Source organism: Opisthocomus hoazin, chromosome 2 (genome assembly GCF_030867145.1).
Source record: "Opisthocomus hoazin isolate bOpiHoa1 chromosome 2, bOpiHoa1.hap1, whole genome shotgun sequence".
Classification (NCBI taxonomy): Eukaryota; Metazoa; Chordata; class Aves; order Opisthocomiformes; family Opisthocomidae; genus Opisthocomus; species Opisthocomus hoazin.
Genome location: NC_134415.1, coordinates 21,830,942 through 21,851,763, shown reverse-complemented (window position 1 = coordinate 21,851,763; position 20,822 = coordinate 21,830,942). Strand labels below are relative to the sequence as shown.

Sequence of the window (20,822 nt, the reverse complement as noted above, 5' to 3'; positions counted from 1 at the left end):
GCTTGGTGAGGCTGTCCTGTGGGTGGAGGTGGCATCCGCAGCACCAGTGTTGCCCGGGGGCTGGGAAAGGGACAAGGGGGCTCTGCCTTCCCTACCTGTGGAGCCCTGTTCACCAGCACGAATTTCTCCTGAGGAGACTGCTGTAGGTTACCTGCTGCATGGGAGGGCCGGCAGGACAGGACCCTGAGCTGTGGAGAAAGCTGATGAGCAGTTTCAGCTCGGAGTGTCATGCTGGCCTACCACAGCATGTAGTTTCAAAGGTTTTTGCTGAGGCTTGGGTACATGCCAGACTTCAGTCATCACGAGCATCTGTGGCCACTAGAGGTTTGACTGAACCGGCCGTGGGGATGGTGCTCAGGGGAGGACAAATGCATGGAGGCTGGGAGAATGTGTTTGGGGAAGGATCGCTCGGCTTGCTGTGTCCTTCTCTAAGTGTCTGCTGATTGAAATGGGCTGATGGGAAGATGCTGGGCTGCATCAGCCACTCTCCTGGCCCACCAGAGCTGTTCCTGTGTATTCCTCTGTTGGCAAGGAAACCCCAAGAGGGTAGAAAGGGTTGAAGAAGGGGCAAACCAGCTTTACTTTCACTCTATCCAAATCTCCAGCAAAAACCCTCCTGGCCGTACATGCTTTTTGAGCAGTCATTCTCATCACTGTGTATCTAACATTAATATGTGTATGAATCAACTTTAGGTCTGATGGTTAGTAAGGGCTCTTTATGAGTATTTTTGTTGCTTCTGCTTTGCTTGTTTTGCAGGAAAATAAACATTTGCTACTGGCAACCATAGTTATTCCAAGAGTTATTCCGCCTTTTCTCCAAATGGAGTGTATGTTTTTCCACAGCAAAACACATTTTACATACCCTTAGCAGAACTCTAGCCTTGACCTAACGCTGGGGTATTACAGAGGTAGGATACTAGCCATGGCTTGCATCATCTCCTGATAAACTGGAGCATCGTAGGGTGCAGAGTTGTAGCCTCGGAAAGCAGACACAACAGCATTTAGGGGTCTTTGAAGTTCTTGGTTTAGGGATTGAATAAGAATCAGGAACAAAGAGAGTTTTTGCAAGGATTATGGGGACCCTGTGGTTAACTGTTGCTATAATTATTGAACTCCTTTCTTGTTGCATAAAAAATTGGTGCTCTCATTTGTTTGTCACTTTCACTCCGTTGACTGAACCATACTTGGTAACAAAATGCAACATGGGGAAATAGTAACATGGTCTATTTCAAGAAACATTTGAATACTGGAAATGGGTAAAATGAAAGGCGAAGGTTAATGATTTAATAGCAAGGTCTTCAGGACTGTGCCTTGTGTGTGGAAGGCAGTAATTTGCATTTGCTTCCTGTAGGGTGGCTTTACTGAAGAACTGAGGGCATTTAGTTTATGCTGATGCTGAGACTCTGCTGTGCATCTGTTACTGCTTGGAAAGTATAAAGTCTGTGATGGAGACTTGTAGGGTGTTGCAGGAGGAGGAGTGAGGCACTGATGGATGGGAGAGCACTGGTGTAGGCAGGGAGTGGTGAGGAGAGGAGATGGTGATGTGTGCTCCAAAAAGCTGAGCGTGCACCAGGGTAGGTAATGTGGGGACATAGGCTCTGCTGAAGAGAGAGATGTTTATGTGCTACATGCAATTGCATATACAGCAAATATCCTTAAATATATTTTGTGGTCACCAATACTTATATACAAAGCAAAACAATAATTACAGTGCTGTTCTTGTTTTTGAAACTTCATCGTGTGCCAAACAAGTTCTGGATATTTGTAGGGCACGGTAATGTCAAAGATCGCCCGAGTGTGAGAAGGATAGGTTTACGGGTACCAACTGTATTCACAAAACCGGCGGAAACTGGGTTTTCATTCACATCGTATTGTGAAGACTTCAACCTTCAAGTGTTTGACGATGGCTTCTGCAGCACCAGCGTGCCCACAGCAAATGTCACGGGGGGTGGGTGGCTGGAGGGGGAGCGGCTAGTGGAGCAACAGACTTGTGTCCTCAGGCCCTTTGACTCTTCCCTGATCCTGGCTGGGCTGTGCAGTACGTGCAACAGCATCATTAGTGTCCCTTTGTTCTTCCCCAACGCTGTATGAACAGCTTGGGGCAGAAAAATTTCCTTAAATTGAGTTTGCTGATGATGACGATGTCTTGTGAAGATCAGTAGCTTCACTTTGCCATTTTGATTGTGCTTGCAGCGCCTTCTGGGACAATATCCAGTGTATTGGGTGTTTTATTTTTTTGAAATGTTTCAAAAAGTTGAAGGAAAAGTTGTTTTTTTATTTCATTGGTTGATATGAGACGGTTTTAGAAGAACGAGTCCTAACTGCAGTTGGAATGATGGTTTCCTGGACAGTTCAGCACACTCATTCAACAGCCGTCCCTCTCCTACCAGTGTCCCTGCTGTTGTCTGAAGATAAATTAGAGACATGGCATACCATACAGGTCAGGAGCCTGGAGTAAGAGCCAAAGGCTTCAGCTTTGGCAGTGGCCAAGCTCCCACCGACTGTATGTCCCCAGGATTCCCCCCAGTTAGCCACAGGGTGTTGAACTTGCTCCTCCAGTCCAGCTTGTAGAGCTCACGATCTCAAATTACTCAAAGTATACATTGGACCTCTGCTCAAAAGCAAAAAAAAAAAAAAAGTGAGCACCCCTAAGTCTCTTTGGAACGCTTAACAGTAGATGACTAATCATTTTAATGCATTAGGGGAAAAAAATACACTATTTGTGACCAACTGTCTGTATGTTTGCAGCAAAGGTTTTGTTCTGTCATCCTTTCACTGCATGTTTTAAGGAGCGTAAGAAGCACTAACTTTTGCAGGCGCGAGTAAAGAAATTAATTGAAAACGTGGCCATGTCATGCTTTTGCCTGCCCTGCTTATGCCCTGTTCAGTACTAATGGGACTGTATGGGATGTAAATGGCCACAGCACTTCTGTTATATATAAACTAAATTTGGGGAACTTATAGTGTTTGTTATGCACAATGAACCTCTGGGAAAGCTTCAACCTTTAACCTCTGTAGTGGGTTATGACAGGGAAGAATCATAAGAGCTTGATTTAGACCCATCTGTGGAAAGCTGGTTTAAAAATATTCAACTACCATGTTCTTTCTCCTCCCCCCTCTCAGTAAAGGTCCTCTTAAAATACATTCTCTGTGACTTCATTTTTATCATTACTTTGGGAGCCCTGTAGCCAAGCCTGCTTGTAAGGAAATGATTAAATTATATTCATGTTTGTGCTTTGAAATTGCCTTGGTTGTAGTCCAAGAAGTATTTTCTTGCTCTTCTGAATTTCCGTGTACTGTAATATTAATTTATTTTCATCAGTGTGACCTGGCCCGGCAGTAAAATTTGTTTGTAATTGGTCATGTAACGATTGCTGAAGGGACATAAAAACTAAACTATATTTATCTCAGGTTTTTAAAAAAGTTATTCTAAGAAAAATAAAATTTTTATTAGAAAATGAAATGGCATTTGACAGTATCAGTAGGTGATTTGTCACAAAACTGAATAGTCATTAAAGAAATTACGGCAGCAGAACTCTTTAATTTGTTTTTACAAAGTAGAATATTCTTTCTTTGAAATACTTTGTCACTAGCTTTGAATTTTGCCTTACATGTTAATAAATGTTTATGCTTGGGTTCTGTTGGCAATTTCAGACTGAATAACCGGTAATGACATTATTTGTTGCCTTTGAGAAAGTACCCTTTTATGTGGTCTGCATATCACAAATTAAAACGATCCCAAATACCTAGAATTAAATAATTTTTTTAATGATAGCACAGGCAGTCTTCGAAGTAAGCCAGGACATTTGGCTGTCAGTTCAGACTTTGAAATTCTGTTTTGCTAACATGGCTTTTTTGTTAAGTAAAGGTGAAAGGATATTTCATGCAGGAACAGAATTGACTTTATTACTTAGGAGTGGCTATTACTGATGACTATTAGTTGTGGTTTTAGAGCAGTCTATAGTATTTTGTTGTTTTTCTTGCAAAAAAGTTGCTAATCAAAGCCATTATGCTATCACTTAAATGGACAGGCCATGGTTTGCCTAGAACAGCTGTGTAGTTACATTAACTTCTATAAATAAGTTTATTATTGTAGATGAAAGTTATAAAGCAGTCTGTTTACCTCTGTTGAAGTAAGTAGAACAGCTGAAAACACGTCTAAAAAAGGATAAAGAGCGGCACTGGAATAACATAACATTGTTGAAGGGTTCTTTGCATATTTAATATTTTAATCAAACGACTTTTTTGTGGTTTGGTGGTCTTGAGAAAACTAGAAGGAAGGAAAGTGCTATTTCACTCTCCAACTGCCTGAAATGTAGTAATTTCCATGTTTAAAATATTGATTCTCCGCAACTGCCCTGAGATGTTTTTGGAGGCACATAGAAATGAACGGGGGGGGGGGGGGGGAAATACGAAATATGAAAATACAAAAACTTCCATTAACTGTGTGGAGAGAATAAAAGCATTAGCATGCACTCTGTTCTCCTTTAGAAACACATATTGGTTAGGTACAGAGGTTTCAGTACCACGTATGCTGAAAATGTGGTCTAAGAGCCTTAATTTACCTTCGTCTGTCAATGTTAATGGACAGGGCAAGTGCTAGAGCTGCTGTAAAACAAATCTGTTTTCTTTTTGTCTGCTGTGCCAGATAATGAAATAAAAGCTAAATTATCACTGATAAAAGTAATTTGCAGAAAAGCAATGATAAAAATATAACAGCAGAGCTTGCCATTAGCAGTTTAAAAGGATAATGTTTCCTAGTGCTTGTAACCTACTTCTGTCCTCTGTTGTTTATTGTCTTCTCCTCCTTCCCATGTTAGCAAGGGACTTTAGGGTAGAGGCTTAGAGCGGTAAAGTTACGGGTATGCTAAATCCTGGCAGGGGTAAGTTTCTGAGGGTAAACTACTATTTTTTTTTTATTTTCCTATTTCTTTTTCTGTGCTGCAATATTGCCAAGCCGAAGCATGTACACAGTTTGAAGTGCTGTTATCAGTATAATTTTATCCATCCCAACCTGAGGAATGTATCTGCTAATGATGGAAACTGAGAAGATGGTTTATCTCATTGCAGCACTGGTAACTCTTGTAAACTTATCATGAGTTACACGGTATTTACTGTGAAAGCCTTAGTTCTTGGAGTCATGTGTGAAAGCCTTAGTTCTTGGAGTCATGTGTTTAGGTGAGACTCACGCTTTCCTTTCTATCTGTCTCTCTGTATGTCTGTTTCTTTTCTTTATTTTTTAACTCTGAGATGGAGAAGTTTGAAGTCATGTCCCAGCTGTTCACAAAAACTCAGAAATGGGAAGGCAAATGCACAGACTTCTGTGCCCCGTGTGTTTTTGTGTGTGCACAATGATTCTAATGTGTGCATGTATAAATGTAAATGCACGTGCACAAACATTTAAATCTTATAATTTCATTGCAAACCAGCCCTATCTCTCTTGAAATTGAGCCATCATTTTTTAAACGCTTGGAATTCAGATTACTTTTATGACGGGAAGCCAGCGTCCAGAGTAAAACATTAGCCGTAGACTACTGGAGGGATGATCGGTTCCTTGTAGGAGCTGGGCATGCTCAATGGTAGATCTGTAGTTCATAAAAGTATTTATTTAGAGACATTCAGTTGTGAATGACTAAACAGGGAATGATAGCTAAACTTTAGCTGCAGTACCTAGAAGCATTCTATGTTTGCAGCCTGGACGCCGCTGTACAGTGCTTGCCAGTTTGCAAATGTCAAGGACAGTTACCCTCTTGCATTCCTGAACGGTTTGCCTCTGACCATCCTTCAGAAAACCGGCCCTTTCTCCAGCCGTGCTTCCCTCACTGTTCTGCTGTGCGGCTGCCGTGGCTGAATCCTTGGGACGGCCGGGCGTTGTTGGTCCAGGCGGTCTGGGAAGGCACATGAACTCCCCCTCCTTGCCCCCCAAAATAAAACAAGGGCACCTGGAAAGCTGGGGAAACTCTTTTCGTGCATGTGGCTGTGCAGAGGATCAGCTACAGCACGCAGCCTTGCTGCTGCTGGTCAGGCGATTTCTTACAGGCACAGGCTTGCGTGGGGTGCAAAGCTGCTGTTCTTTTAATATTTTACTGTGCATGAATATCTTGATTTTTTTTTTTTTTCCTGTGTAATGTAAGAGAAAATATCGCATGTATGGACTTTCTGAAATACTTTTATCTGGCAGAAACCTTGGTGTTAATCTTGTAAGTGATATGGGTTGGTATTGCTCTGAAGCGCTCACAATTTATTGTGGCTGAACACTGTTGTTATAAAACGATGATGTTATAATACTTTGGGGTTTGCTTCTGTATTATGTCCATTCTGTGTGTCAAGCTTTATTCCCTCTGCAGCTTCAAAGAGTTTAGAATATCTATGCTATTAATAGTATACTATTAGAAGTGTGTTTATAGCAGAACAGATAATGAAGTTGTTCTTCTGCAATACTGTTCAAACAGGTGAAAGTTTATTTCAAAGATGAGTTTAATGGCATAATATTTAGCTATCAATATAATGGAATAATAATAATGCCATGATGGAAGAAGACCTAAATTTTAGTTTAGTGATACAAAACTGTATTTATGGCAATCACCTGAAGCCGTGGTGGCAGAGGTCTGCTTGCCAGTGTACAGCAGCAGCTGTACTCTGGCTTTTAACAGGCAGGCAGGGTGTGATCATGGAATTATAGGTTGGAAAAGACCTCTGAGATCATCAAGTCCAACCATCCACCCAACACCACCATACCTACTAAACCATATCCTGAAGTGCCACATCTACACGTTTTTTTGAACACCTCCATGGACGGTGACTCCACCACCTCCCTGGGCAGCCTGTTCCAATGTCTGATGGGATGCACAAGCTGATTCTGTTCATGGCGTGTTAAACACAGCTTCAGGGAAGTAAAACTTGGATGAGTAACATCAAAGCTGTATCGCTGTAGCTGAATAGCAAAGCAGTCTGATGCGTTGGCACTGTGCTTATGTACTGGTTAACAAAACCACCAGCGAACAGAATGGAGTAGCAAAACTGGTGCTCATTTAGAGACAGAGGCCAGAGTGTGAACTCCAATATAGAAGTAGAAATGCCGTTTGTCATATCTACATACATACTTGTGATCTTCTAGGTGCAAATGGACGTTGGACAAAGCAGTTTTGCTGCTGAAAGCAGTCCCCTATTCTCTGATGGCAGAGTAAAATAGAGGGGTAGACCGTAAAACTACTGAAAACGGCAGCGTGAAACATCCCAGAGCTTGAGGAAAATGGTCTCTCTGCTGAAAAACTTGTTGTAAAACGCATATGGAGGTGCATGCTACTGCAGAATTAAATCCTGAGAATGGCTGGTCTTGGACTAAGCTGTTGTTTGAACTTTCCATCCATCTTCAGGGAGGAGGTTGCAAGTGCTTAGCACCTCCTGGCCTGCAACATGGTTGTCGGAGACAGAAGCACAGTAGAAAATTAGCCATTTTAGGTTGTTTAGGTGAGCAGCCGGACCAGAGGTAAAGCATTAAGACCTGAGCTGTTTGGACAGACAACCATGAAAGTAAGTTTGTTCAGGCCAGAACTGGAAAAAACAATGCAAAAGGCTTTTCAGTAAATAAAATTGTCTCTGCTTGAAGGGAGAGTTATCCTCATCAGGAAAGCGTGTACTTTTGGGAAGGGCTAGGGGGGTGATCTTAAGTGTGCAAGTGCTAGCACGGGGCCCACAGAGCAAATAGTTCCAGGAGCCTGGCGTGGGTGAAGGCAGTGCGAGTTGGTGGGCAGTAGCATGGGGAAAAATACTTGAGTGAACAGAAGAGGGATCCTGATGTAAGGTTTATTCTAGATGTTTTTCAGGACTGAGTTATATCTGCACAGTTGTAGTTGTATACATTTATATGAAGGTACTGCTTAACAGAGGGTGTATTTTTATCCTTTCTGTAAAGTTTTTATGCAGTAACTCTTCTTTACAATATCCTTGTGGGAAAGAGAAGTGGCTCCTTCTTTAAGACCATTTATGATCTAGCAAGTCTTGGTAAATGAGGCTGATGAAGCTCCTTAGCGGGCTGGATGCTTTTGTTCTGAAGAGTGTTATTCATGGAGTTAAACAGATTTAATCTTTGTCCTCTGACTGTTCTCAAAGCCTGATTAATTAAGATGATCAGTGCTTGCATAACTGGGACTTAACAGAGTCCAGATATTCCTGTATTTTATCCACACTTGCACCTTTTGCCCTGTGTAAAGCAAGGCACTTAGGCTGAAAAGTTCTCCACTTCTCTCTTTATCTAATTCTAGGTCTGCACTTGGAATGCTCCATGCTCTTGAAGTCTTTCTGCACCCATGGGATTTTTTTTTTTTTTTGGTTGTCTGCTTTCCCTTTCCTCTCCCTAAATCTGCTGACGGCACTCCCAAATCTTTCTCCCATTTTCTGAATTGTGTTATCTACTTCCTCCAGAGATGGTTTGATAAAAATCTGGTTTCCAGTTCTCTCCATGCTTTGAGCCTCCCTGTGGTAGAGAACATCATTTAATGAAGCTCTGTTAGTGGCCCTTCTTGCTTTCCTTAGTGGTATCCATTTCAAATGCTTCTCAGTAGTTTTATTAATTTTTCTATAATGAAATAGAATTGTATTGAGACATTGGAAAGTCTATATCATAGACTGGCTAGACATTCATTCTTTCTTGGCCTATGGAATTACGTGAAGCCTTCACTGGTTTTTGTAATAGACTTGTAGAACTAATTACTTTTTTCATGCAGACCCCTTGTTTTGTTTAAACTTCCCCCAAAACTGTTGTTTCTATCTACTTTCTGTTTTAAGTCTTTATCCTTCCCTTTTGGCAGCCGGGTAACAGAGCTGATCCAGAAATTTGGATGTTCTTTCCCATGCCAAACAGTCACTGCCTGCTAGTAGCTGCTCTGGTGTAAGGAGCGTGACATGTCCCAGGAGAACCTGAGAGCAAAGTATTTCCTGTTTATTGACATTGATGCAAGACAAGAAAATATAAAATAAAACTTATTTTGAAGAGCTGCGTTCTGAGCTCCCATCCATGCGAGTCAGGATAACTCCATGTAAGTTAGTGTGGTGAGGTGAGAATTGGTCGCAGGGATGGGTGTGGTGTGATCCCCCAGAGAAGGACCTGGGGATGGCAAGCTTTGCCTTTGTAGGGTTGCAGGCTAGTCCTCCACTGTGGACTCTGTTGTGTCCCCACTGTGTCCTCTTCCTTTCTACCACAAAGACCATTGTTTGGATGGAGTTTCGGATGGTTTTTGCTGTCCTTCGTGTGCTTGGGTTCCCTGTTTGTGTGTGGGGATGAGCATTGATACAGGATTCCTGCTGTGAGTTGGACTCTGGCGGGTCAGGCATGGGACATCTCACTCCCCACGTCAAGGGTGTTTTTTCCAGTCATTTTGTTGCTGTTTTGGTTTTAATGCTAAAATGGGGAAGCAAGAAGTTTAACATCTGTAGATTATGATTGAAATAGCTGCACCTCCTGAAAACATGGGAAAGACGTGTTTTGAGACTGGCTTTGCAAAGCTGTCTTGAGTCAGCCCTAAGTCGGAGAGTATGCTCCATGGCATCCAGTCCTTCCCGTGCAAACACTGGATAGAGGTGGTCACACAGCAACAGGCTTTACAGCCACTGCCTATAACCACCCTTTGCCTTGTCACTGCCCAGAGTAACTCGTCTGTAGAAATGTTCATGCCTAGCAAAGCTGTGTGATGGTGAGTACTAGTGAATGGGTGTAATTCTGAAAGGATCTCAGTAACGACTTGCTGTGGCTGATACGTACCTAAGGCAGAAGGAGAAATAGCATTCGCCAGAGTAAATGCACACACTGTATTTTCTGGGAACTGCGGCAGGGGGTGGGGATGTTTGTGTGTGTGGTTTTTTTCTCCCCAAACCCCATAGCTTATCTTGCTTGTTTCTCTTTTTCCTCTCCCCTCTGGCCAGGCTTCAGTTTGTAATTCAGCATTCTTTCCTGCTCGGCCTGAAGTTTTCTCATGTTAAATGTTTGTTTTGAATTTGCACCGTGTTTTTGCCCAGAACATAGTGGTGATGCAAGACCTGCTGGTTAGGAGATTTTCAGCATATAAAACAGAGGCTGAAAGTCAAGTGGTATTGGGTTGGCACGCCTGTGTACCCAAAATAACTTCAGACCTGTAAAAATAGGCAGTAAGAAATTAATTCTTACGGAGGGAAAATAAAATCTGTGCAAATATTTTGACAGTGAAGGTGACTGACCGGTAGAGCAACCTGATAAATGTTACCGTGACTTGGTTGTCCATCCCTGAAAGTTGCTTAAATTGACCAGATTTTTCTTTTAAGGAAATGCTCAGATTCAAATTGTATTAATGCGAGTGAATCCTGCAGCCTCTGATCTACAGGTTAGACAAGTTGTTGGCATTCTCCTTTTCTGGGCTGATGAGGTTTGATGCTGTCATTCATCCTTCTCCCAGAGCTGCTAGTAAGCCAGAGCTTCAGGGAGACATGTCTTCATTCAGGATTTTAATAAATCATGCTATAATCATAGCGAATAAAATCCCTGCATCTACAGAGGCACGGGCCTATGCCCTACCTCCGCTCTGATTCGAAGCTTAACTGAAAATATAGCAGATCAGTGGACTTTCCTATTTCTTGTCACATTGCGGGTCAGTTTTACTCACTGTGCTTTCAGAAGGGTTTTATCCACCTTCTGTTGGTTAAATCTGAACAACCTCCTCTCAGCTGTGGTCAACATTTATTGATAGATAATAAAGTTTTATGTAGTATCATTCATGAAAATCGCCTATTTGATTCTTAGGCAATTATCTGAGATACTGGACCCCTCTAAGTGGAGACACTCTGGTTGAAATCTTCACCCACGTGGGTTTGTTCTACTAATGACTTGTAGAGTCCTTGGAGATTTTTTCCCAGTGTTTTCCAGTTTTCTTTGAAAGAGTACTGGAAGGGTCAACAGAAGTTGGTGGAAGTCCATTACCTGTATGGGGAAAGTTGATATTGATGATTGTTAACGTACAATCATGAATAAGAGATTTTTTTTTTTTTTTTAAATTGGAAATGAGTAGAATATACATAAAGTGTAGTTCTCTAAGGCTTGTTATTTTATAAATGTACCATTGACTAATAACTATGTTAAATCAAGTTTAAATCATATTTGTACAATTTAGACTGACTCCATTAGGTGTGCTGTGCCTTACTCTTTAATTATTACTGTTGTTTTCCGTATGCATTGCATTATAAAGGTTTCTTAGTCTTAAATGCGTTTCACAGTAGCATATGGCTGTTCCAGTAGAAGACTTAAATATTTATTCATATTCTGTGTTCTGTATGAAAGGACTTTCTCTGTTGGGTTTTTTTGGTTTGGTTTTTTTTTCCTGTTGATGAAGGGTTGAAAATCTGTATAAGTACTCTTGGCCATAGCAGCATGTTTTGTACAAATATAGTTAACTATGCTGGCATACAAATACAGTTCAAAAGAACGCATTAACGCCAGAAGCAGTGTTACCTTTTGAATTCAGCTTGTATCAACACGGGTACGTGGTGCTCTCGCTGCGCCTGCCTCGTCCCTCTTTTGTGCTAGCGTTTGGGGTAGGGTTGTGGTACGACTGTTTCTCAGCGTACCTCATCTCTGTACCATCCCAGTTGTGTTTTCTAGTAACAAAATCATTAGTTTTGGCAGCGAGTGCAGGAGCTTTTCTTTGTTTCTTTCTGTTCTTCCTTTTCTTTCAGCTTATGAGAAAGCAGGCATTTCTGGAACAATCATGCAGTTCAGTTGATTAAGTTATTTAATTTAGGACAGGAAGAATAAAAATTGCCTTTTCCAAGAACCGCTGTAAGGAGGCGTGAGGTATGTTTACAAGACAGTGCTGGTAGTTGTTGAGACTCTCTGCTCAAAACAGATGAGAGCACCCTTGCCCCTGCCTTGGGAAGTACCATCTGCTTGGTGTAACCCTTGTGATCCCCTATGCGTGTACTGATACACTTACATGCATTTCAGCGTACGTATCTTGGGCTTTCTTGTGAGAAATTTGGCTGCTATACAGTTAGAATCAAAATAGTGAAATATTGAGGAACCACACCCTGACAGATGCAAAGTTCTGATAGATGTCCAAGACCTGCCTGGGTGTAACGTGTTTCTTGTTGTAATGTGTTTCTTGTGAAGTAAGCTGACAATTGTGAATTGTATCAAATTAAACAAAAAAGTCTAGCTTATCTTCTGGAAGAACTAAGTTTCACCTACCTACCTTTGTCATACAGAGTTTTTATTACAGTTCTTAGACTCCCATCTCCTGCCCTCTTGGCGTGATGGGACAGTGATGGAGAGGAGAACCAGGCCTGATATATGCATATATGCCTTGTTGCTTAACCTTAGGAAGAATAAAAGCTCCAGCAGGAGTAAAGGCAAAATACTGATATGTTAGTTCAGAGTTCTGAAGTAAAAAACAGAAAATATGAAGAAATGTGGCCATGTGAATGTACCTTTGTATACATGCTGAATGGTTCCTAGATTTCCTGCTTCCCATTTATCATCATCTTTTATTTTTGTCTAGAGTAACCATCCTTTGATTGTAGATACATAGAAGTTTCAAGAGTTTTTAGGCAGGAGTAGGAAAGAAAACAGTAAAGCAAGAAACACAAAAAAGAAAGACTGCATCCAGTTACTCGCTTTATATTACAGCACAGACTGCCCTTATATCAGTTCCCTTTGAAGGTCTGTGTTTAGCAAGTAATTATTCAGGGCGATGCGTCAGAAGAGCCAGCGGCCATTTCCCGGCAGAACCAAGCCTTAATTTTTAAAATATTTGAAATACTGCAGTGAGTGTGGAGAGGCCACAGTTGTTTCCTCCTTGAGTACTGGAGTTTTGGTATCCCTCTGGCTTCTGCCACTGCGGTGGGAGCCGAGGGGCAGGGTGGTGGTGAGAGGGCTCCACAGGGAGGGCTTTGCCAGCACCCGGAGGAGGCTTTGCCAGCAACCGAAGGTGTGTGCCGTGAGGGGGACGGGGAAGGTACTGGTGCCCCTGAGCTATATCACTCCAGCTTCTGAAGTTAGCCGTAAATATAGAGGAATTGTCGAACTTTGCTGAAGTGGCTGCTGGTTTTCTGGCCGGGTGGCTCAAGCAGCCTGACCCTTTGGTTCAATCCTTCTCCCTTGTAGTACGAGAAGAATACCATTTATCCCAGCTCAAGTTACTAATGTGTGATTTGTATCAACTTAAACTAGTGACAGACTTAAATACTAATGGGAGATCAAAATCACAGCATGCAAAGCTATCAGTATTTCAGTTTACCCAATGACTTAATTAAGACAACTAAAAAGCTACTGTATAAAAGAACAGCCCCCCAGAAAAGAAAGTAGAAACTAAGAATGAGCTGTGTCCCAGGATGTTTGTACGGACAGAACTCACACCCCAGAGGGCAAAGAACGTGGCCTGGCTCTCAGGATCTGCACTTGATGGTTGTCACAGGAAGTGGAGGAAATTGTATTACATGGAATGATCAAAATTTAGAGCATCTGTATTGTTATTCTCAAGAATTATTATTCCCTACTTGCCAAAGAAATGGCTGTTTAATCCGTCTTTCTGGACATCCATCTTCTTACTGTGAATGGCTACAAGTCAACGAGAGACAGAAAGGGAGAAACCATTAACTTCCATTGTAACCAAGCACACATTAAAGTGATTAAGGTCCAAAAAGTAAAGAAGAGTCGGCATTATTTCATAAAGATTTTACTACAAGAGCTGGTTTCTTACCTTTATTGTTAGAAGATTTGACACTTTGGAAGGACAGAGTATGGCTTATTAACAGACAATGGCTCAAATGAATTTTGATGGTCATTTTGAGCATTCTCTAAAGGAGAAAAAACATTTTCATTTCGAGCTGGTGTGTGCCACCACTTCAGTCTTTAGAGCTTCCAACTCAGACCCTGTGCTTGAAACAAAGTGACACAAAGTGGCTGAATTCCCTCTGTGGATGCTCTATGTCTTTATATACTGAACTTGGGAGTAAGGGTGCTGTAGAGGGCATCATGACAGAGCAGCCCAGAGCCTTAGGAGAACCACCACCTCTTCTTATGTTCCCAAGGTGGGGAGGGCTTCACCTGCTCAATCTTTGCTCTGTTGGTAACCTTGCTGACTCCTATGGAGACAAGCCTGTGCGAGAGCGGGGCCTCTGTATCTTCAAGGACTGGCCTCTAGTCACTGATTATCTGCTGATTTCAGAGACCCATTTCATTACGGATTGGTTTTATAGCTCCTTTTCTGTCTTGCAGCTGTTTTGTCCTAAATATTTTATTAGTTCTAACCATGGTTTTAATTGGTGGAAGTAGAAAAAAAAAAAAAAAAAAAATCACAGCTGAAATGTGTTGTGGAGGGCCATTTACTTATAGAATAATTTTTAAATTGTGGCAATATGTTTACTTTATGATCCCTATAAATGGTCACTATTGTTTGGTTACCAGCCATTACTGTTTTAAATGTCAGTTACTGTACTCTGGAAATAAAGATGTCTGAGTCAGCTTACAAAGAGAGCCTGGAGATGCATGAGTGGTGGGGGAGGTTTTGGTGGGTGCTTGCAGACCTCTTGTATGACTCTGGTGAAGATCTCTGCATCTTTATGGCTTACTGATCTCTTTGCAGGGGTTTGAGAACCTACAACGTATTGAAGGGTGGACTGTTTATTTTCCCTGTGTTGTTTTTATGTACTGAAATGTTGTAGTGAAAATAGCTGGGTGGGGTGTAATGAAGATTTTCAAAGACCTTCCTTTGAAAGAGGCTTTTTTCCAGCTCTTGGTGGTCACCACCCATTTTCCTGTGCTGTGCGCTCCTCTCTCATTGTTCCTACCCACAAAGGCCCCTTGTGTCAACCTGTCAGCAAATGTGCCAGCACAGCAAGATAAAATGTCATGGGATATTGGTCCAAGCCTGCTGAAACACCAGGGTTTTCACCCGCAGATGTTGGTGGGTATTGCCCAAGGCGTAACACAACGTTATATCATAAAACTCGGGATTTGTCAACATTTTTTGGCATGATTCTCAACTGTTTACAGTTGAGTAGATTTGAGGCTGAAGTGTGGGTACACAGAACACTGATAGTAAAGTCGTGTGATGGCAGTGTTTGTCCCCTAGGCTTGAAGTAAAGCTTAACTGAAAAATTGTCCTCATTTACCTGCAGTTGCACCATCTTGATAAATAATGCTGGTTGTGGTTTGGTATGGGCTGGGATGTGGTCAGTTCCCCATCTCAAAAATGAGACTGGTTTTGAGTTTAACTTCTGGGGGCCCTCCTGGCCTGTGAATTGCACTTCGTTCACCTTTAGCATTAACCCGCTGGTGAAGAGATAAAGCACATCCTTTGGTATGTGTTTTTTAGAGTAGGTAAATAGTTGGGTTATCTGAAAACAGATCTGAGCAATACCTGCTGAGCTTCTGAGCAACAATATATATAGACCTCTAGATTAGCTGTCAAAATTGACTGATTACTACAAGTAATGCCATGTGATAAGGATCTGCAGTCTCACAAACACAAATCATTGATAGAGATCTTGGGTTGTGCATTGTCATAACCTTATCCCCGCTGCTGCGGTGCAATTCCAGCTCTAGCTGTACTGCAGGGACTCTTGAGTGTGTATGTGGAAACTATGGGGAAAAGCAGAGTGGTACGTTTGTCACTCCAAAACGTTTACTGATTTGAAAAAAAGTTCAGTTTTGGCCAATGTTGAAACAGTCCTTTCTGTAGCGTTGTCTAGGCATTTTAGTGGTGGGCTTTTTTAGTCTGCAGGTTATCTCTGAAACTTGCTGTATGTTGGTTGATATCAAAGAGTTGATTGCCACAGGGAAGGGATCCATGATCCCATATCTTGATGGAGAAGAGTAGTGCAAAACCAGTCTCAGGAGGAAAGATGGAGTTTACATGACTTTGTACTCCTCTGGTTGAGATTTGACCATGTACTGGGCTGCTTGTTTCTTTCCAAATTTTCTTATTATTTGAGAAGACAGAGGAGGTGCTGCTGATCTGGTTTAAGTGTAGGCTGCCGCAGCTTTAGAAGGGTGATCTGGAGCTGTCCTGGCCCTTGCTGTGACCGGCATTGGGCTTGCTGAGCACGTAGTGACTTGGAGCAGGAAACTGCTCTGCCTGGAAACGAAGCCACAAGAAAAGTCTCTCTGCCGTCTAGCCCTAATGCAGGGAATGGGTTCAAGAGGCAACAAGGCAATGCTTCTGCCTCTCTCTGCTCTAACTGCTGATCAAACAGCAGCCTGGCATCTGCTCTGCATGGCGTGGGCTTTGTACGGTTCCACAAGGCTGTGCCTTGCCTCAGCTGCAACCTGTTCAGCACGTCCTCTGAGGTACCAGGCTCATGCAGGCGTCGCGACTGCCGGATGGGCTGCACTCACAGCGTTGTAAAATAATCCAGGACCAGATTAATGGCTGCTGAAATCCTAATACTTATCTTTCTGGTTCAAGGTACTCGTAAAACTGGAAAAATAATGGTAGAACATAAATCCTTTAGAGGTTGTTTTGCTTACTGTGATTAAATTTATCAGACTCTGGTGACATATTGTGAACCTAAATCCTTTAAAATAATGTAAGCGCTCCTGCAGCCTCAGTAAGGTTTTCAACATTGAACTCTCAAACTACTGCTGAGTTGCTGTGACAACTTCGGTATTCACAATGATATTTCAAATTGCAGGTGCAAAGTGTTTTAGTAGCTGCATTAAATGCACCTAGTGGTATAAAAGAGATTCTAGTGGTATAAGCATTTTAAATGTAATGATTTTTGTCTCAGCACTACCTTTTTTCCAGAAATAAATGCCAGGAATGTTTATGAAAATAAATAAAATACAAATCCAGTACAGCTTAATTATTAAGACTAAAGGTACCACCAGAGCTTGAGACATTGGAGAAGTTAGTCTTAGATGTGGTTTTAAAGTTCGTATGGAATCTGTCCTGTCGAAAGAGCTGATGTGTTCCCCATTCAAGAAAAACATGTTCCTGGCTGTGTTACTGTCAGTGGTGGTGGTCCTAGGGTGACATGGACTTAGGGAAGCATAAATATGCTCTAAGACACCGAAAGTTTGGTATTCATTTAGGCCACGTCTCCTGATACTCTTGACTCTTGTAGCCAAGTCCCCTGTCGTTGTGCCAAGCAGCCTTTGGAAAGGCCTAATGAGAACGGCAATGAGATCCTTGCTCTTAACACGAGCTCTTTGCTTGTCTGTCTCTGAGGCGTTCATATTTGCCATTTTCCTGACTTTCGTCTGGCCTTTGGTTTTAAACTTGGAGGAAAGAATTGCATCGCATGTTGATATGGCAGTAGGTGCCAACCCTTACTGAACTATCATAGAATCATAGAATGGTTTGGGTTGGAAGGGACCCGACAGATCATCTGATTCCAACCCCACTGCCATGGGCAGGGACATATTCCAGTAGACCAGGTTGCTCAAAGCCTCATCTAACCTGGCCTTGAACACTTCCAGGGAGGGGGGTATCCACAACTTCTGTGGGCAACCTGTTCCAGTGCCTCACCACCCTCATAGTAAAGACTTTCTTATATCCAATCTAAATCTGCCCTCTTTCAGTTTGAAGCCACTACCCCTTGTCTTATCGCTACATGCCCTTGTAAAAAGTCCCCCTCCAGCTTTCTTTGTGGGCCCCCTTCAGGTACTGGCAGGCTGCTCTAAGGTCTCCCCTGAGCCTTCTCTTCTCCAGGCTGAACAACCCCAGCTCTCTCAGCCTTTCCTCATAGAGAGGTGTTCCATCCCTCTGATCATTTTTGTGGCCTCCTCTGGGCCCACTCCAACAGCTCCATGTCTTTCTTGAGAAAGCAAGCTGGCCGCAGGACTCCAGATGGGCTCTCATGAGAGCAGAGCAGAGGGGCAGAATCCCCTCCCTTGCCCCGCTGGCCATGCTGATTTTGATGCAGCCCAGGATACGGTTGGCTTTCTGGGCTGTGAGCACACGCTAGCAGGTCATGCTGAGCTTCTCATCAACCAGCACCCCCAAGTCCTTCTCCTCAGGGCTGCTCTCAATCCATTCTCCGCCCAGCCTGTATTTGTGCTTGGGATCGCCCTGACCCATGTGCAGGACCTTGCCCATGGCCTTGTTGAACCTCATGAGGTTCGCACAGGCCCAGCTCTCAAGCCTGTCCAGGTCCCTCTGGATGACATCCCTTCCCTCCAGCGTGTCGACCGCACCACACAGCTTGGTGTCATCTGCAGATTTGCTGAGGGTGCGCTCAATCCTAGCAGTGATTTGTTATTTAGTGGGTATGTACAGCAACACAAGAAATCTCCCAATCAAACCAAGGAGTCGGTGGTGAGTTACCGTAAGTTTGGGCAGCTTTAAAGGAAGGGTGGAAGGTATTTCATTTCCTTATTTTTGTCATAGCCCTTTCTGTTAGTAGCTTTTCTTGTTACCTTTGAACTCTCATTTCCTCTATTAGTGAATTCCCCATTTTGGCATTGTTTGTATTTGTTTTCTCTGTGCAGTGGGTACCATATCCCAATGTGTGGAAACGCTGCTTTGGCACTTGCCTGCCATGAGCACTCCACGTGCTTTCAAGCTTTTTTTTTTTTTCTCTATCCAAGAATAACCGCATCCTTCCCCTTCCTGTTGCTCGATAGGTGTGTTGAACCTGGGCATCTGGTGTCTTCTCAGTCTTCAGAAATAATTATTTTCACTTAAAAGAGGTATAAGGAGGGATCTGTATGGCACTGTATGTGGATTTCATTCACAGCTTTCATAGTTTGGCCTGAGTTCCTGGTGAGCAAGTAAATTGCTGTTTGTGGCACTTTTAATTTACTGATGGTCACTTTTATTACTTTAATGGAGAGGGCTTTCAAAAGCACAGCATGCCGTCCAGAATAAACTGCTTGTAAGGTGGAATGATTACAGATACTTTTTAAAGGAATTTTAAGGCTAAATAAGCATGACTGCTGGCTGCTTGGTGTCTGTGCAAGCACATCTCTGGGGCTGTCAAGCGGTGTGGTTCTGAGGTAGATGTGGAGTGTCTCACAGTCAGCGAAACTCCTTTATAGATACTGTTCTGGTTCAAATCATCCAGGGATTTGCGGAGCAGAAGGTAAAGCAAAATCTAAATACACAGCAAAAAATTGATTTGCTAGTTTGAAATAAATCTTTGTTGTTATGTAAGATAGTACTGCCTGTACTGCTTTTTATTGAGTTTTTACAGGTTTAAATTGGAAAATCTTTTTTATGCTAAGCATCTGATCATTTTTTGTTTATTTCTACTGTAAAATATTTTCTTATCTTTGCATCCGTAGAATGTATGTTTCTTGTTCTGCAAGTTAGCATTTGAAGCTTTAACTCTAAAGCATTCAAAATGATCATTTACTACAGATATTTCTTGTGACAGTTTAATTAACTGTGGATTCTTGACCTTTAAAGTGCTGGAGCTACAAACATTTAATAACCAGCCATTGGATATAAAGTAATATGCTTGTTGTTTTACTAGCTTGCATACGTGGCAGTTTGAAGCAAAGTCCAAGGGTCACCGAAATCGTGAAGTAAACTCCAGCGAGTCAATCTGAACTATGTATTTCAAAGCGTTGTATGAGTGTGTCACGCAGTATGTATGTACGAGCGAAGGCTGCCACATTGCATCTAAGGTATTTTTATGCAAGGTGCAGATTAAGATTTCTCCAAGAGCTTCTGTGATCTGCAGCCTACAAGGAGGGAGTGTAATTCAGTGCGATTACTGTGCTGCCTAGTCTTAAGCAAGCGTGTGTCTGCACAACCAAAGTGTTGACGCACATGGACTTGATGAGAGCAGTGAAACCCTGAGCAGAAGATCGCTGTTTTGGCAAGTCCCCTCCCTCAGCTTAGAGGAGACCACCAATGTCTTGGACAGAAGGGAAGATCGCTGAAGCTGACCACCCGGCACCATCGTCAGCTGAGTGGGTACCAAGGGCTTTGAGGGGGTAACTGTGTGCGGGAAGGACCAGGGAGATGCATGGATGGAGGTGGTGGGCAGGGGATTACTGATGGAGATGGAGTATGGGTAGGATTGAGACTTCAGAGAGTGAGCATGGTCGTAGTCAGTGGAAGTGGGACTGAAACTTCAGGTCAGTGCCTGTCTGCTGAGCCAAGGAAGGTTGTGTGGGTGCCTGACCCTGCTCCAGACCAGTGAGTAACACCGTATGCCTGCACGTAAGCCCCCGTGCGGGGGGTGGTCTGTCTGCCCCAGTGTTTGTGGGGCTGACCCCTGCTGTGTCCGGGTGCCCAGGCCAGAGCAGCCCCTGGCTCAGAAGACAATCCCGAAGCTGACATGATAGTTTTGCAAGGTTATTTAAGCCAGATCGGTTATGTAGGCCTTGAGGTTTTGCCAATAAATTGCCGTGCCTGGAGTTTCCAGTCCTGCAGCAAGAGAGGCTTCGGAAAGCCAGATTATGATCTTCACCCTGGGTTCCCAAGACCTTTGTCTGCAGGCATTCCTGCTGATTTCAGTGAAGCTGTGTCACAAGGGGCTGCTGGAGATGAGCCAGGGGATAGGAATCTGGCTCCTGGGATCCGTGCAGGGCATTCTGACACCCCTTCGGATGCTTCCGGCGGGTGGGATCGTGTGCTCTGTTCCTGTGCGTGGGTGTAGCCGTGGGACTGGTGTGTGGTTTGGGTTCTTGGGAGAAGCATGGAGAGCTTTTGCCCCTAAAAATTCGGGAGCTTCACCTGAGCGGGCAAATACTTGCCAGTTGTTTGTCATCTTTGCTCACATGCGTCGGCCCATAAATTCTATTTTCAGAGCGCAAACTAAACACACCGAGAGGGAGTGGGAAATCATGTAAACAGCAGTCCTGGGGGTACAGTGCCATGCTTGTGTTTGGTGGCGAGGAACTGCCT

At 43.0% G+C, this 20,822-nt stretch overlaps 1 protein-coding gene across 2 annotated transcripts in view; it reads left to right on the top strand.

The window, feature by feature from the left end:
* EPAS1 (endothelial PAS domain protein 1) overlaps positions 1-20,822 on the top strand; it is a 79,907-nt gene that overhangs the window by 19,848 nt on the left and 39,237 nt on the right. Inside the window, exon 1 of one of the 2 annotated variants that reach the window (XM_075412856.1) lies at positions 19,704-19,882. The exons of the other annotated variant lie outside the window; for it this stretch is intronic. Coding sequence (XP_075268971.1) covers positions 19,824-19,882 — 59 coding nt within the window. The 5' untranslated portion in view covers positions 19,704-19,823. Of the gene's footprint in view, positions 1-19,703; positions 19,883-20,822 lie in introns of those variants that run through there. 2 annotated transcript variants of the gene reach the window in all.